We start from the raw sequence: 13,641 nt of genomic DNA, 5'->3' as shown, positions 1-13,641 counted from the left end.
GACACTGCTCACGTTTGAGTTACATTGTTGATACCAGGTGCTCTGAAACTGAAAATCCCAAGTATCTGCCTTGTTTCATCACCAGTTCAGAAAAAAAAACATCCTCTCACACACTTTATAAGACAACTGTTACTTATTACATTAATAATTTTAATGGAAGTACGACAGGATTTTAATACACATATTTTTGCACCAGAAAACGTAAAGCAAATATTCTTAAATAAAAAGGTGAGCCAGCATTTGTTCCGACAACAAAAACTAAAAATAATGTTCAACAGTGACAGCAAAGGCAGAAGTAAAAACAGAATTTTCTTTTACAGAGATACATAATTCATAGCGCTTCAATGGTTAATTCTGCAGCACAATAACTAGTGGCCTCAATTAAAAACATATATCAAAGAACAGAAATCAAACATCAGAGGCTGATTTGGTGGTGAGATAACCAGACATGAAGAAGTTTTAAATATTTGTAGAGCTGAACATCTGAATGTTTATCAACCAAAACTAGTCAAAGATTTGCTACCACTGATCTCTAGGACCTCTCTAACTAACAGAAACAGGAGGAAAGGCAGCTTTTACTTTAACAGATGTATACTTGGATGTATACTTTCACTTGAGAAGAAATTTGATGAATTAGTCTTCCTCTTATTTGAGTACAAGTTTTGGGTTCTCTACCCACCCCTGCTTACTTCATAGAAACATCTTTCTTGAGTTTATCACAAGCAAAAGTCAATTCAGTCATGTAGTTATTAATTTGTATCAGTTCTATTTACAGCCATAAAAACTATAGAATAATGCCAGGAAGTCTGCTGGTTTATTTACTTGCTCATAAACACTCAATTTTAATAATAATAATCAGCCAAGATGATAATCATGTATGCTGCTCATTTGGTGCATACTGTACCAGTGCCATAGTACCAGCAGGACAGCACATAGACCTATGTATCACCTTAATGTTATGTTTTGCATAACATTTTTTATACAGACAGTAAAAACCACTGTCTAACCACTGTTATAAGTCACTATGACTTATAACATGAAGCTGCTTGCTTGTTGATATTGGCCCACTTGTACAGGTCCACATTATGTCCGCCCTCTGCTTGTGAGCATGTCTGTTGACAATTCAAAAATCAGTCAGCAAATACTTTGCTAACTTTTCTTGAACTACCACGAATTCATTTTAATACCATATTGTCCACTCCATGACAAAAGCAGACATTCTGAATAGACCACATTTATCTGCTCTAGGTTTATCTAATCATTATTTTTGATCATATTGAAGCTTTTAGCCCTCTAAATATTTAATTTTGATATTCCTACTAGATTCTAGATTTCTTCACTACATGCAGCCCTCATGAACACCCATGTGTCTCTTCAGATTCCCTTGTTGTGAAAATGCTTTACTGCAAACATTACAAACAAATGGTTTTTCACATGTGTGAACACGCATGTGTCTCTTTAGACGGTCTTGTTGTGAAAATGCTTTACTACAAACATCACAAACAAACGGTTTCTCTCCTGAATGGACTCTCATGTGGTTGTCAAGATGACACTTCTGAATAAATCTGCTTTTGCAGACATCACATCCATATGGTCTCTCCTCTGTGTGGACTTTTACATGTCGCTCCAACTGGATTTCCTTCAAAAAATGTTTACCGCAATCACTACAGCTAAATGGCGCCGTGTGAACATCCATGTGTTTTTTCAGATGATGATGTTGTGAAAACCCTTTATTGCAAACACTGCAAATAAATGGTCTCTCTCCCGTATGAACACACATGTGCCTCTTTAAAGTATCTTGTTGGGAAAATCCTTTACTACAAATACTACAAATGAATAGCTTCTCTGCAGTGTGGACATGCATGTGTCTCTTTAGATTCTCTTGTAGTGAAAATCCTTTTCCACACACACTACAAATAAATGGTTTCTCTCCTGTGTGAACACGCATGTGTCTCTTCAGCACTCCATGTTGATAAAATCCTTTACTACAAATACTGCAGATAAATGGTTTCTCCCCTGTGTGAACATGCATGTGACTCTTTAAATTTTGCTGCAGTGAAAATCCTTTACTACAAAAACTACAAACAAACATTTTCTCTCCCGTGTGAACACGGATGTGTCTCTTTAAGTTCTCTTGTAATGCAAATCCTTTACTGCAAAAGCTACAGATGAACGGTTTCTCTCCAGTGTGAACACGCATGTGACTTTTGAGATGAATCTGTTGTGAAAAGCCTTTACTACAAACACTACAAACAAATGGTTTCTCTGCAGTGTGAATCCTTGTGTGGTTTTTAAGTGTTTCCTTTCTTTTAAATTTTGTACCACAGACATCACAAGAAAAAGGTTTTTCTTCTGAATGAACCTTCAGATGCTGCTGAAACAATTTCTTTGCATGAAACTTTCTACCACAATCCTCACATGCAAATGCTTTATCTCCAGTGCGAACTCTCTTGTGCATCTGGGGAGAACGCTTTTCTTTGGATGCTTTGGTAGAAACATCACATTTATGTTCTCTCTTTCCACTGTGAATTATCATATGTAATTTAACATGAGTTTTATGTCTGAGTCTTTTGCCACAACTATTGCAGCCAAACGGCTTCTCTCCCGCATTAACTTCAATCTGAGCTGTACGTTTGGAATGCGGTTTTGATATTTTACTTCTTTTGTGAACTGCCATCTTACTTTCCTGAGAAGAACATACTGGATCAGGTTTTCTGCCCGGTTCTGGTCCTCCACATTTCCCTCCATCGGGGTCTGCTTTAATCTTTACAGCTGAACTGCTGGTTTGAGCTTCTGTCGCTCTGTTGTCTTCAGTTTTGATTTGCTGAAGCTCTGAAAACTGAGGTTTCTCTTCATCTTCCATCTTCACAATGACCTGCTCGTCCTCCTGTTTGGTCCACAGTTCCTCCAATCCCTCCTGTTTGTGCGACGTCTCTGGATCCAAACTTGGACTCCATTCATGGGGAACCTCTTCTTTAATCACCAATATCTGTTGGACTGAGAGCAGTATTTGTTTAATCAATGATTTTTGCAATTTCAAGAACAGATTACTTTTAAAAACATTATCATTCTCTTACATTTAAAGAAACAACTACTCAATATTGTTTGGAAATTGCATTTTTTTTGTTAGTCAGTTTAAGAAAAGAAATTATAATTTAGCGTGTAATTAACTATTTTGTTTGATTTCTAATTTAAAATAATCTTCCAACCAGGAGTTCTTTCTCCAAGAGTGTTCAGCTCGAGGCCAGCATCCTACAATGCTTAAATGTGCTTCAACATATCTGAATAAAATTGCTGCACTGCCTCCTCACCAAGCTATCAAGTTCTACAAAAACCCAGTTAATGACTTTTCTCATTCTGTGTGGCTACTGAATAGGACAACGAAGGAACTAGCTGCATCAAACTCAACTATGATTAACTTATGGGTTTCCGGGCACTATAATTATTATTTTATTTTTTTTTGCTTTTAAGTAGTTTTTATAAAAGGAGCAACTTATTTCACTGATGTTGCACAGCAAAGGGAAGGGGAGTGTGCTGAAGTGTTCTTCATTTTATTTCATGGTTCCACTAGAAACATCCATGTCAATACACATTGCTGTAATTGTATGCGAGAATTTCCCACATTATAAAAGCTAGACTTGCAGGAATCACAATACCTGCAATCCCGCAGTGAATTTTAGGCTATAGTATTCTGCCCCTGCTTGGATATTCAGATATATTTCTCTCTCTCTGATTCGTTCCATGCCCAGCAGCTCTTTTATAACTTCCAGACAGAGTTAATTTGCTCTAACCCAGAAAACAAATGTGTGTCGCTTACTGAGATCTTTGCTGTCTTGCGTTTCCTCCTCCATTTCCGATGTGGCTGCAGGTATGTGGGGATCCAAGCTGAACCCTCCAGGCTCATCTGCTTCAACTTTCATCATCTCAGACATCCTCGCTCCTCCTGTGATTCTCCTTTTCAGAATCCTCGTTTGCAACCTTCACATGCTCTAGTAGATCAATAGAATAAATTAGAACTTATTTAAACCTGGATTCCAGAAAGGTTTCGATGTTAGTAATTAATAAGCTAATATTTTGTTCACAACAGAACATAACAATACATAATGTTGAAACTGAAAAATTCACCATCATTGACTAAATAAGCTCATTTCAAATCTGATAGTTATATAATGGTTTTAGAGCAACATATGACCCCCTTCCACACCATGCCTATTTCAGAGCACGCCTTGTGTATCCCAGGACAATGCAAAACACACTACAGCTATTGCAGCAGTACGGCTTTTTGTCAAAAAAGGTGTTGAACTGACCTGCCTGCAGTTCAGATCTGCTACCAAAACATGTGCCACAACATTAAGCCATAAATATATAATTGATGACCATAAACTCTTGAGGAGCTGGAAACCTTTATCAGCACCAAATTCCAACACCAAAATTTCGGAAGCTTTTATCAAAATTTCTTCAGAATGGAAGTAATATTAACATGTTGGAGCAGCCTGGCCCTCCGACCACCACTAGCAGGAAAGGCGGGTGAAGAGTCTTGTCCAAGGACACAACGACGGAGAAGGGTCCGAACGGGCAGGACGAACTACTACCACCATTTCCACCAAAGGTCTAATTCCCTTTTTATAAAGATTATTTAAAAAATTTTTTAAAAAAGAACAACAGATATTTTATTTTTGTCAAAACTTTAACTTCTTTTACATTGTTTTATTACCTTTCAGAGATGCCTGACAAATGGACTGAATAAAGGGACCATTACAAATCCATTAACATTCATTCTGACAACCATGAAAGGCAAACACTACTATTGCTTTATTACCATGAAATGTTTTTGACATTTTTATATTTCTATGATTTTTTTTTTTTTTACTATAGTTCATTGCAATGTCTGATAAATATTTCTAATAAATTTTTCTTTATGATTCCAGGTCAAACATTTCAAAGTGTGGGAAATAGACGGCCCCAGAATTTGGACCTCTCAACACCACATGCATGATCTTGGTATTAGTAAAGAGTTACTTTAACGCTCTTTCAGATAAAATGGTTCGTTTTAACTAAAATCTCTTCTGAAAATGTTGCCAACATACCCACTACAACTGTCTCCAGACTGTTGGTCCTCAGCTGAACAGGACTTGCAGGTAGTGTCCGCAGACGACGTGATCTGCACCGCACAGTCTCACAGACTCGCAGTGTGGACTCGTCTTCTGCTACTTAACCATGAACATTTAAAGGCTTTAACCTCGGAAACATTGACCAACTGACTGCTGTTAGCTCATTTAGCTCCACAAAGGCTAATTTCATTCTATGCTACAGGCTCCGTCAACAAACAATCACAGTGCTTCAAAACAAAGAAGCAAACACGAAATCCACCCGAAATATAAAGTAGAGAGTTTGAAAAATTATTAATGATTAAAGTAACGCATAATTCTCACAAAAAAAAGCAGTTTTTCGTCAGGCCAGTTAAGCTAACATTGATACATCCCTGGTTACTTCCTATTTGCTCAGACAAAGAAGCGTCCGAGTCGTGCGTTAATGTCGCCGCCATATTGTGAGTGGCATTAACGTCTACATAAACATAAGGATATGCAGATAAAGTATGATAATGTGCATTTTAAGCATGCCGTTTCATATAGTTGATTCTGTTCAACTTAGGTACACAGATATTCGTCATACTTCTCTAAATGATTACAATTACAAGTAGTTTTACAAAAATACAGTACATCAAAATCAGCTGAATCCCATATGCTGAACTTTCCAAAATGAAGTAATTCACTTTAACTTTTTTTTTATAAAGCACAAATATTGAGATCACTTTACTTCATGTCAAAGTGGAATATTTGGAATCGTATCCCATTGAGCATCTTTATACATATAAACATTTATATACAGTACATATGTATACACATTTATACTGTGTGCTGTGCAGTTTTTTGTACTATAAACATAGTTCAGATGGTTTATTTTTACTGCAGCATAAATATCAGCAACTCCACAGATATTTCTCACTCACTGTCACACCATTTAGATGAGAAACACCCCATAAATCTGACCTTGAACATCTGACTGCAGATGTCAGGATTTTGCCTTTGGTTCATGTCAGAGTTAAAGTTTTTAGATATTTAGATTTTACTAAAATTTGTATCTTTTTAAAAATAAAATAGACATCATAGTTCTAAACTATCATGAACTGTTGACTACACAGAGATGTAGATCTGTAGCAGGTTTTGAAATTAAGCTTTATATATATATATATAAAACTATTAACTAGAATGGTCAAGTCAAAGCCCAACTTCAAATTTGTGAGGACACTTAAACTGATGTTTACAGATACTGCTGACCCAGTTTGACTGACCTTGATGTCATTTTCAGATTGAATGGGGCCGTTTTTGTCTGTCGATGTGAAAGGTCAACGATGTACACACCAAAGGTCGATTTGAAGAAACTGCAGTAAAAAGTGAGGCGAACAAATACAAATTCTACATTTTCAGTTTTCTTTGTAAATATGTGGGTTCAGACACTCTTCACCAAATTCTTTAAGTATAAACAAGAATGATCACAGCAGATTGTTCTTTCAAAAGGTTTAATATGCTTACACAGAGAACAGATTTCTGCAGCACGGCTTGGTCAAATAGCTTGGTCATGCATTCATTTCAGACTGGTGTCACATAGGCTGAAATGAGGGAGGAAAACCAGATCCACAAAAAAAATAAAAAAATACAGAGCTCATTGGATGAAATGATTGTTAAAATTAAACAAACGTTGTGCAGAAACAAAACCTAAGGCACATCAGTGGCATTCAAGTTTAGTGAAATGTTCATCTAAAAGGACTTTCTAACTACAGAACCCACAAGCACCCAGTCGTCTAAGAACTAAAAAGACTTTTTAAAAGTCAACAGGTTAAAGACTTTAAAAAATCTTAGTTGAGGTTATTTTAGTTTTATACTTGCCTGCTACAGAACAGATATCAGCTCAGTCTTTAAACAAAACAATGTAAACTAAACATGCTTAGAGAGATTTCACAAAATAATGACGATGTTTCCAACCAAATTCATTTGTCAGGGAAAACTTGGTTTACCTTTATATCATCATGTCACAGAGCAAACATAAGATAAATCTTCTACTGACTAAAAATACATTTCAAACTAAACTTGACTATAAAGATAGCAGTAAACAATGATAGTAATTAGAGTAGTACCAACAAAGTTTAGTCTTGATCAAAGAAAAGTTAGTTCAGCTTTATACTTTGCTACACAAAAGACTGCTCAATCCACCAATAAGAAAAATTAAAGTTCAATAAATACTGTATAAAACATAATACCAATAAATTACCAGCCAAATTCAGCATTTAAGAAAGAAGTTAGTTTGGGTTTAAACTTTCATGTTTTGAGGACAGACAACAGCTTATTCTTCAGGGATCTAAAAATAAAATTTAAGCCAAGGCTATTTACAAAACATTTTAGAGATATAACGATAGAAATAACACAATTAAGTCTTTACTGAGAAACTAAAGTGTTGTTGCACTAAAAAAAAAGCAGACTGTCGGATGAAAAAGAACTTACCCTGTAGATAAGGTGTGTCCAAATCCAGTCCTCGAGATCTACTATCCTGCAACTTTTAGATGCATCCCTCGTCCAACACACCTGAATCACATGAATGACTTGTTACCATTCCTCAGCAGAGCTAAAAGATGCAATGATCCATTTGAAGTAGGTGTATTGGAGAGGGGAGGCAACCAAGTTGCAGGATAGTGGATCTCGAGGAATGGACTTGGGCACCCCTGCTGTAGACCATCAAGGAGCTCAATCATACAGCTTTTTGTCTGGCTACCATTCATCCTCACACAGAAGAAAATGTGTCAAACCATAACTATGGTTTAACCATGGTCATGGTTTGATCATGAGACATATGAATATATGTCTCTTCATATCTTCTTATCTTATATTGAGTGTTTTGAGGTGTTTATGTTCCTGTGATTGTGTCTCTTTATATGTTCATGTATTGTGGTGTGTCGTTTTGTGTCTCTTCATGCATTCCTGTGTCGTTTTGTGTCTCTTCATGCATTCCCGTGTCGTTTGGTGTCTCTTCATGCATTCCCGTGTCGTTTTGTGTCTCTTCATACGTTCTCATGCAATGTTGTCTGTCTTCATGCGCTCCTGTGTAACTTTGTGTCTCTTCACGTGTTCTTATCATACTGTGCCGTGTCATTTTGTGCCTTTTCACGTGTTCTTGTCGGGAAAACTTCACACTACAAACATCACAACTAAATGGTTTCTCTCCTGTGTGGGTAATCATGTGTCTCGTTAGGCGTGACTTCTCAACAAATTTTTTTCCACATTCATCACAGACAAAATTCTCATTTCCAGATGGAACCTTCTGTGCTCTTGAGTGAACTGGCATATGGTTGTCAAGATCACATTTTCGGACAAATTTCTCCTCACAGACTTCACAGGTAAGTAGATTCTCGCCAGTGTGGTGTCTAACATGCAGAAGCAGACTTCCTTTTCGAGTAAATTTTGCATTACAATAAGCGCAGGCAAATGGTTTTACTCCTAAATGGGTTAACATGTGTGCTTGAAGATCAGCATTAAATCTGAAGTGTCTGTCACAATCAGTGCACGCAAATGGTTTTTCTCCGTTATGAATCATCATGTGTCGCTTCAGAGCCCCCTTTAGGCTAAACTTTTTATAGCAGACTTCACACTGAAAAGGTTTCTCTCCTGTGTGGCATCTCATGTGCCTTTTAAGATCCTTCAGCTCTGTAAATGCTTTACCACAATTACCACAAGCATATGGTCTCTCTCCAGTATGCAGTCTCAAGTGAGATTTGAGATGACACTGATAAGGAAATGTTTTACCACAAAAATCACAAGCAAATGGTTTCTCCCCTGTGTGGACTGTCATGTGACAATTAAGTTGATATTGCTGGTAAAAAGTTTTACCACAGTCTGCACAAGCAAATGGTTTCTCTCCAGTGTGGAGTCTCATATGAGACTTGAGATGACACTGATATGGAAATGTTTTACCACAGTCTTCACAAGCATATGATTTCTTTTCAGCTTTGGCTCCCGGTTGAGTGTCAGCGTTTTTCTCTTTTCTAGATCGCTTCTTCTCAACTGAAGAGTTGGTAGGCTTGTCCACTGACTGATGTGTCACAGAGCTGTTATCCTCCCCACTGTTTTCAGTATCAGAAGAGTGTGATGCATTTTCATTATTCTTTGACTGCAGATGAGTAGCTGAATGACGGGTCCTGCTTGGTTTTGGACTTTCACAGTCTCCATCAGGCTCTTGTTTTATCTGTACAGCTGAGATCTTGTTTGGAGTGTCCGTCTCTCTGCTCTCTTCAGGTTTGACGTAATGAAGTTCTGATAACAAACTAAGTTTCTCATCATCTACAATCTTCACAATAAGTTGTTCTCTCTCCTCACCGACCCACAGGTCATCATCTTCCTCCTTTATGTGGGAGGGCTCTGGGTCTTTCTGGTTCAAACAGGAGCTGGGAACCTCTTGTTTCATCCCCAACACTTGCTGGACCGGAACAACTGAAAAGCATATGGATAAGAATTGTATTAATAAAAGTGCTTCACAAACTACTATTTCCCACTGCAACGCTAGTTGCTAAACCTCCAATGAAGTGATAGGTGAGATAATAGGTGAACAAAATCAACTCCAGTTGTCTATGTGGAAATTAAATCTGCATGGGAAAAACTGTTTCTCTTCCTGTGTGAACACACATGCCTCTGATCTTGGAATAAAAATTCCTTTACTGCAAAATAATGCGTCTCCCTGTGTTGTGGATCCGAATGAGTTTTCTCTTACTTTCAACTTTCTACCGCAAACATCACAGGAAAAAAAAGACTACAAAGATCATAGGAGGTTATTTTTGGTTTCGTTAGTCAACCAGGTGAAATTTTGTCTTGCGTTTGAATGCTTTGAGACGTCACAACCAGCTCCAGTCTGAGCTTTAAATCTGGAATAGTGTTTGGATCTTTTACCTGTACAGTGAATGGCCATCTCACTTTCTTGATAAGAACTATTGGGGCTTGGGCCTGGTTCTGGTCTTCCACAGTCCTCTCCATCAGGTTCTGCTTCCATCTGTTTAGCCAAGTTGGGCATCAGGGGTTCTCTTCTCCTGTCTTCAGTTTTCATGCAGCTACAATCTGAAAACTTTGGTTTTTCTTCTTTTTCACTTTTCACAGCAGGCTTCTCTTCTTCCTTCATGTGGGGCGGCTTTGAGTCAAGCGGGTCCAAACTAGAGCTCCAGTCACTGCGACCCTCTTCTTTAACCACCCACAGCTGCTGCCCAGGAAACACTGAAACACACATGGACATCTATGATTCCTTTAAAAATAAAAATCCATAATGAAATAATTCACACATCCCTGATTAGACTGATTATTTCCTGTGGCAGTGGTTGGGCTCAGTAGAATTTACCCGCCTATAAAATAAACATTTTTGATTTTCTTTTTTGATTTTTTTCTCTTTTATTAATTTAAAAAGTGTTAAGAAAAATAAACAAAAATCTAAAACAAATTAAACATTTGTAGATACACAAATGAAGGCCACATTTGCAGTTACGGTACTGAGATAAAATAAGAGGATGTTTGGAATAATGACATTTAAAAAAATACAGGCAAATTGGCAATTATGCAAATTAGATTATGGCATAATTTAGGACAGGCAGTAGTTTCCTTACTAAGGAGACAATTTTAACAGAGCTAATTAATCTAGCATTAGTGCACAAGTTAGTAATTTAACTTGACTAATTAGGTTTATCAAACAATAGTGAATGACAATAGTATGTGGAAGAAAGCTGTTAGTGGTGCAGTAGTGGCTGCTGCGTTTAAACAGGAATCAAATTAATTAATATCCATCCAGTTTAATTAGGAAGGAAAAATGATTTACCTTCAGTCTCTTTCTTAGCAAGTTGGAGAAAGCTGGATTGTGTTTCGGAGTCCCGGCTTTCCATCTCTGATCGATGTGTTTTTCCAGCTTGGTGTTCTGAATTAGCCCACATCTCTAAATATACTTCAAGTAAAGGTCGGCGCCGTTAAGATGTTTTCCTGGTGAGCTGTGAATCCGTCTTCAGTCTCCCAACGTTCAAACATCAGTGTTACACAGAGTCTGAGGAGAGACACATCAGGAAAGAGTTTCTATTCAGAATAAACCACAGAGCATTTAAATTTTAAATGCTGCAGAAACCATTGCAGTCATAGACACAGAACAAGGGACACAGCGTCAGCTTCATGTATGTATTACAGCACTGGCCAGGTGGCAACCAGATGGTTTGAAGTTGGATTTTCAGTAATATTTGTATACAATAATAGTTTATCTCAATACTGATAAACTTGGTAATAATGATCATTTGTACAGAAATAAACAGATGTAAGGCCTTATGACATGGACTTTTTTAAAGTCCAATTTTCCACTTTTATTTGTCTTTTTCACAAAAAAAAAAACATATTTTAAATAAGTAAAAAAAAAATTAAAAAGTAGATTTTATCAGTTTAACAGAAACATTTCCCAAAAATATTGGGACTAAATTTACAGAATAGCAACTGTTGCAGAAAAAAATACATTCAGAAAAAGTATCTTGTTAAAACGATAAGCTTTCTATTCATAACAAGATGTAAAATTTGTTAAAACAAGAAACGGCTTTACGTTTCTTGTAAGCTCTGCAATGCATTTCTATCTCATTACAGAAAAAATGTGTTCATATTTAAACAAGAAAGGAGAAAACAAATCGCAGGATGTTTGAGTGTCGTTTAAAATAGACAGGGTGAGAAGATGAATGGGTTAACATATTGCTCCTGAATTTATTTCTTAGCTCTGGCAGTGACACTTAATTCAACTTACAAACAAATGTGTTCACAAAAATGAGTGAGTGAAACTAAAGAAAAAGTGCTTTTTGTAAAAAATAATAATAAAAATAAAAAAGGACTGCATTTTCTTGATGTGATTTTTGGAAACTAGGAGTTAATTTTCGAAACATTGGTTCTTCATCTAGAATGTTAATTTTAGATTTAAAATCTCAAGGGCATTTCTACAGCCTGTTTAATTATAAGGAAATGTGGTTGTGTGACTGAATGAAATGTATTGAGCCAACCTGCCTCAAATGTTCAAAACTATGACCAAACAAAGGTGATGCTTTTAAATCTTCAGAATATAATGTAGCCTATAGATAAATAAAAATATATATTATTACAGAATAAGGAATAATGCCTTGATACCAAATGAACTGATATCAAGGCTTTTATTACTATACAAAACCTAACATAAGTTACATTGCTAAAGGTTGTGTATATGTTTATATGTATCGATTTTTACAGCATATATTTTGAATTAAGACAACAATGCTTATTTTGCTTACGCCTAGGTCTTTATTAAGAAACTGCTGTACGTCCAGTTCACCATCAGATGTCGCTGTTTTTCCTCACATTTAAATCTCGAAGCCTTTAATTAGTTTAGGTTTTAAAAAAACCTTTAATGCCTTTGAATGCTTTTCACACCAGCAGTCACTCCAAAAACAGATAAAGACCAACTCAGGTAAAGGCTACAATCAATATGTTTGGGTGATAAAATTATTTTGTGGCAGCCAAACTGATTTAAATCCAGTGTAAACAGCATGTTTTCCGTTCACCTGAAAAGTTAATTAACCCGTATTTTCTTTCCAACATGGCGGACGCGCTGACGTGTCGTAATAATAGTTAATTAAGCGTCTACCCGAAGAATAGCCGAACCTAAATAAAATCAGTCATATCCTCATTAAGCCGGAGCTTGTTCTTACCAGCTGTCGGGTTTCCATCATCATCTTGCGGTTAGTGGCTACGAGCTGGTTTTTTCTACAGTTTGCCCCCTAAAGGCAGATTTTCAGTACCGATTATAATCCACCTTCTTCATCGTTTCTGCTCTCTTTAAAATTAGCCATGCACATTAGCTCATATTGTAGTCGGGTACATGTCCACCAGACTGGATCTATAGTGTCGTTACAGGCCACCGGAGCCCCAGTCTCCGTCTGGAAATAATTTATTTATGGCTCTCTGCTGGATTTTGATCAGGCATCTGCGCAAACACTCTCTAATTATGCCTTGGAAGTGTCTCCCTCTTCTGGAGTCATCTAGCTCCTACAGCAGTCAGTCGCTCAGATTTTCAGTGAAAAGAACAAAGAAAATGTTTGCAAAACCCTCAAAGAACTGGATATCAATCAATCTAGACCATTATAAACGATTAAGCTTTATTTTGGAAGGCTAAACCATCAAAAATGAAACGAAAATCTCTAACTCTTCCCGTAGAGAAGTAAAGCCTATGTCAGAGACATCTGTTTTCACTTAGCAGCAGCTGTCCCTGCACCTCAATTACTCCCCACATTTAGTGAAGATGGAGCTCAGCTCAGTCAGAGCTCTTTTGTTCTCTTTCTTGAGGCTTTCTGAAAGCAGAGCAGACGGCTGTTTGTCACAAACCAGTCAGTAAACAAACATTAAAAACAAACAACTCCCCAGGAATTCAACAAGAATAGAATCCACTTGAGATGTGATGTGAAATTACAACACAGGCATTGAAATTGAAACCCACTTCTGCTGTTTATCAGAATGATTATAAACTAAAACAACAGAGAGGAATCTGTAAAACTGACATAAAATGAGC

General features: G+C 36.8%; 2 protein-coding genes across 2 annotated transcripts; both read right to left on the bottom strand.

Annotated features, from left to right (window-relative positions):
- Positions 1 to 129: 129 nt before the first annotated feature.
- Positions 130 to 5,519, bottom strand: LOC116727437 (gastrula zinc finger protein XlCGF26.1-like). The gene is made up of 3 exons (XM_032574863.1): positions 5,088 to 5,519; positions 3,818 to 3,989; positions 130 to 2,997 (listed from the first exon to the last, which is right to left on the bottom strand). The coding sequence occupies exons 2-3, from the start codon at positions 3,930 to 3,932 to the stop codon at positions 1,340 to 1,342; spliced, it is 1,773 nt and encodes a 590-aa protein (XP_032430754.1). The 5' UTR covers positions 3,933 to 3,989; positions 5,088 to 5,519; the 3' UTR covers positions 130 to 1,339.
- A 1,044-nt stretch (positions 5,520 to 6,563) lies between these two features.
- Positions 6,564 to 13,051, bottom strand: LOC116727433 (zinc finger protein 3 homolog). Its single transcript, XM_032574858.1, has 4 exons — positions 12,785 to 13,051; positions 10,903 to 11,121; positions 9,993 to 10,310; positions 6,564 to 9,539 (listed from the first exon to the last, which is right to left on the bottom strand). Exons 2-4 carry the CDS (start codon positions 11,012 to 11,014, stop codon positions 7,984 to 7,986), a joined length of 1,986 nt encoding a protein of 661 aa, XP_032430749.1. The 5' UTR covers positions 11,015 to 11,121; positions 12,785 to 13,051; the 3' UTR covers positions 6,564 to 7,983.
- Positions 13,052 to 13,641: the final 590 nt, after the last annotated feature.

Source organism: Xiphophorus hellerii, chromosome 10, assembly GCF_003331165.1.
Source record: "Xiphophorus hellerii strain 12219 chromosome 10, Xiphophorus_hellerii-4.1, whole genome shotgun sequence".
Classification (NCBI taxonomy): Eukaryota; Metazoa; Chordata; class Actinopteri; order Cyprinodontiformes; family Poeciliidae; genus Xiphophorus; species Xiphophorus hellerii.
Note: the sequence above shows the minus strand (reverse complement) of the source record. Positions and strands in the feature narration are given on the sequence as shown.

Excerpts from the sequence above, each read along its gene's own strand:
- LOC116727437 (XM_032574863.1), bottom strand. The coding sequence starts at position 3,932 with ATGTCTGAGATGATGAAAGTTGAAGCAGATGAGCCTGGAGGGTTCAGC. Across the intron at positions 2,998-3,817 it reads GCAAGACAGCAAAGATCTCA|TCCAACAGATATTGGTGATT; the intron begins GTAAGCGACACA and ends TACTGCTCTCAG.
- LOC116727433 (XM_032574858.1), bottom strand. The coding sequence starts at position 11,014 with ATGTGGGCTAATTCAGAACACCAAGCTGGAAAAACACATCGATCAGAG. Across the intron at positions 10,311-10,902 it reads TGCTAAGAAAGAGACTGAAG|TGTTTCCTGGGCAGCAGCTG; the intron begins GTAAATCATTTT and ends TGTGTGTTTCAG. Across the intron at positions 9,540-9,992 it reads GATGGCCATTCACTGTACAG|TTGTTCCGGTCCAGCAAGTG; the intron begins GTAAAAGATCCA and ends TATGCTTTTCAG.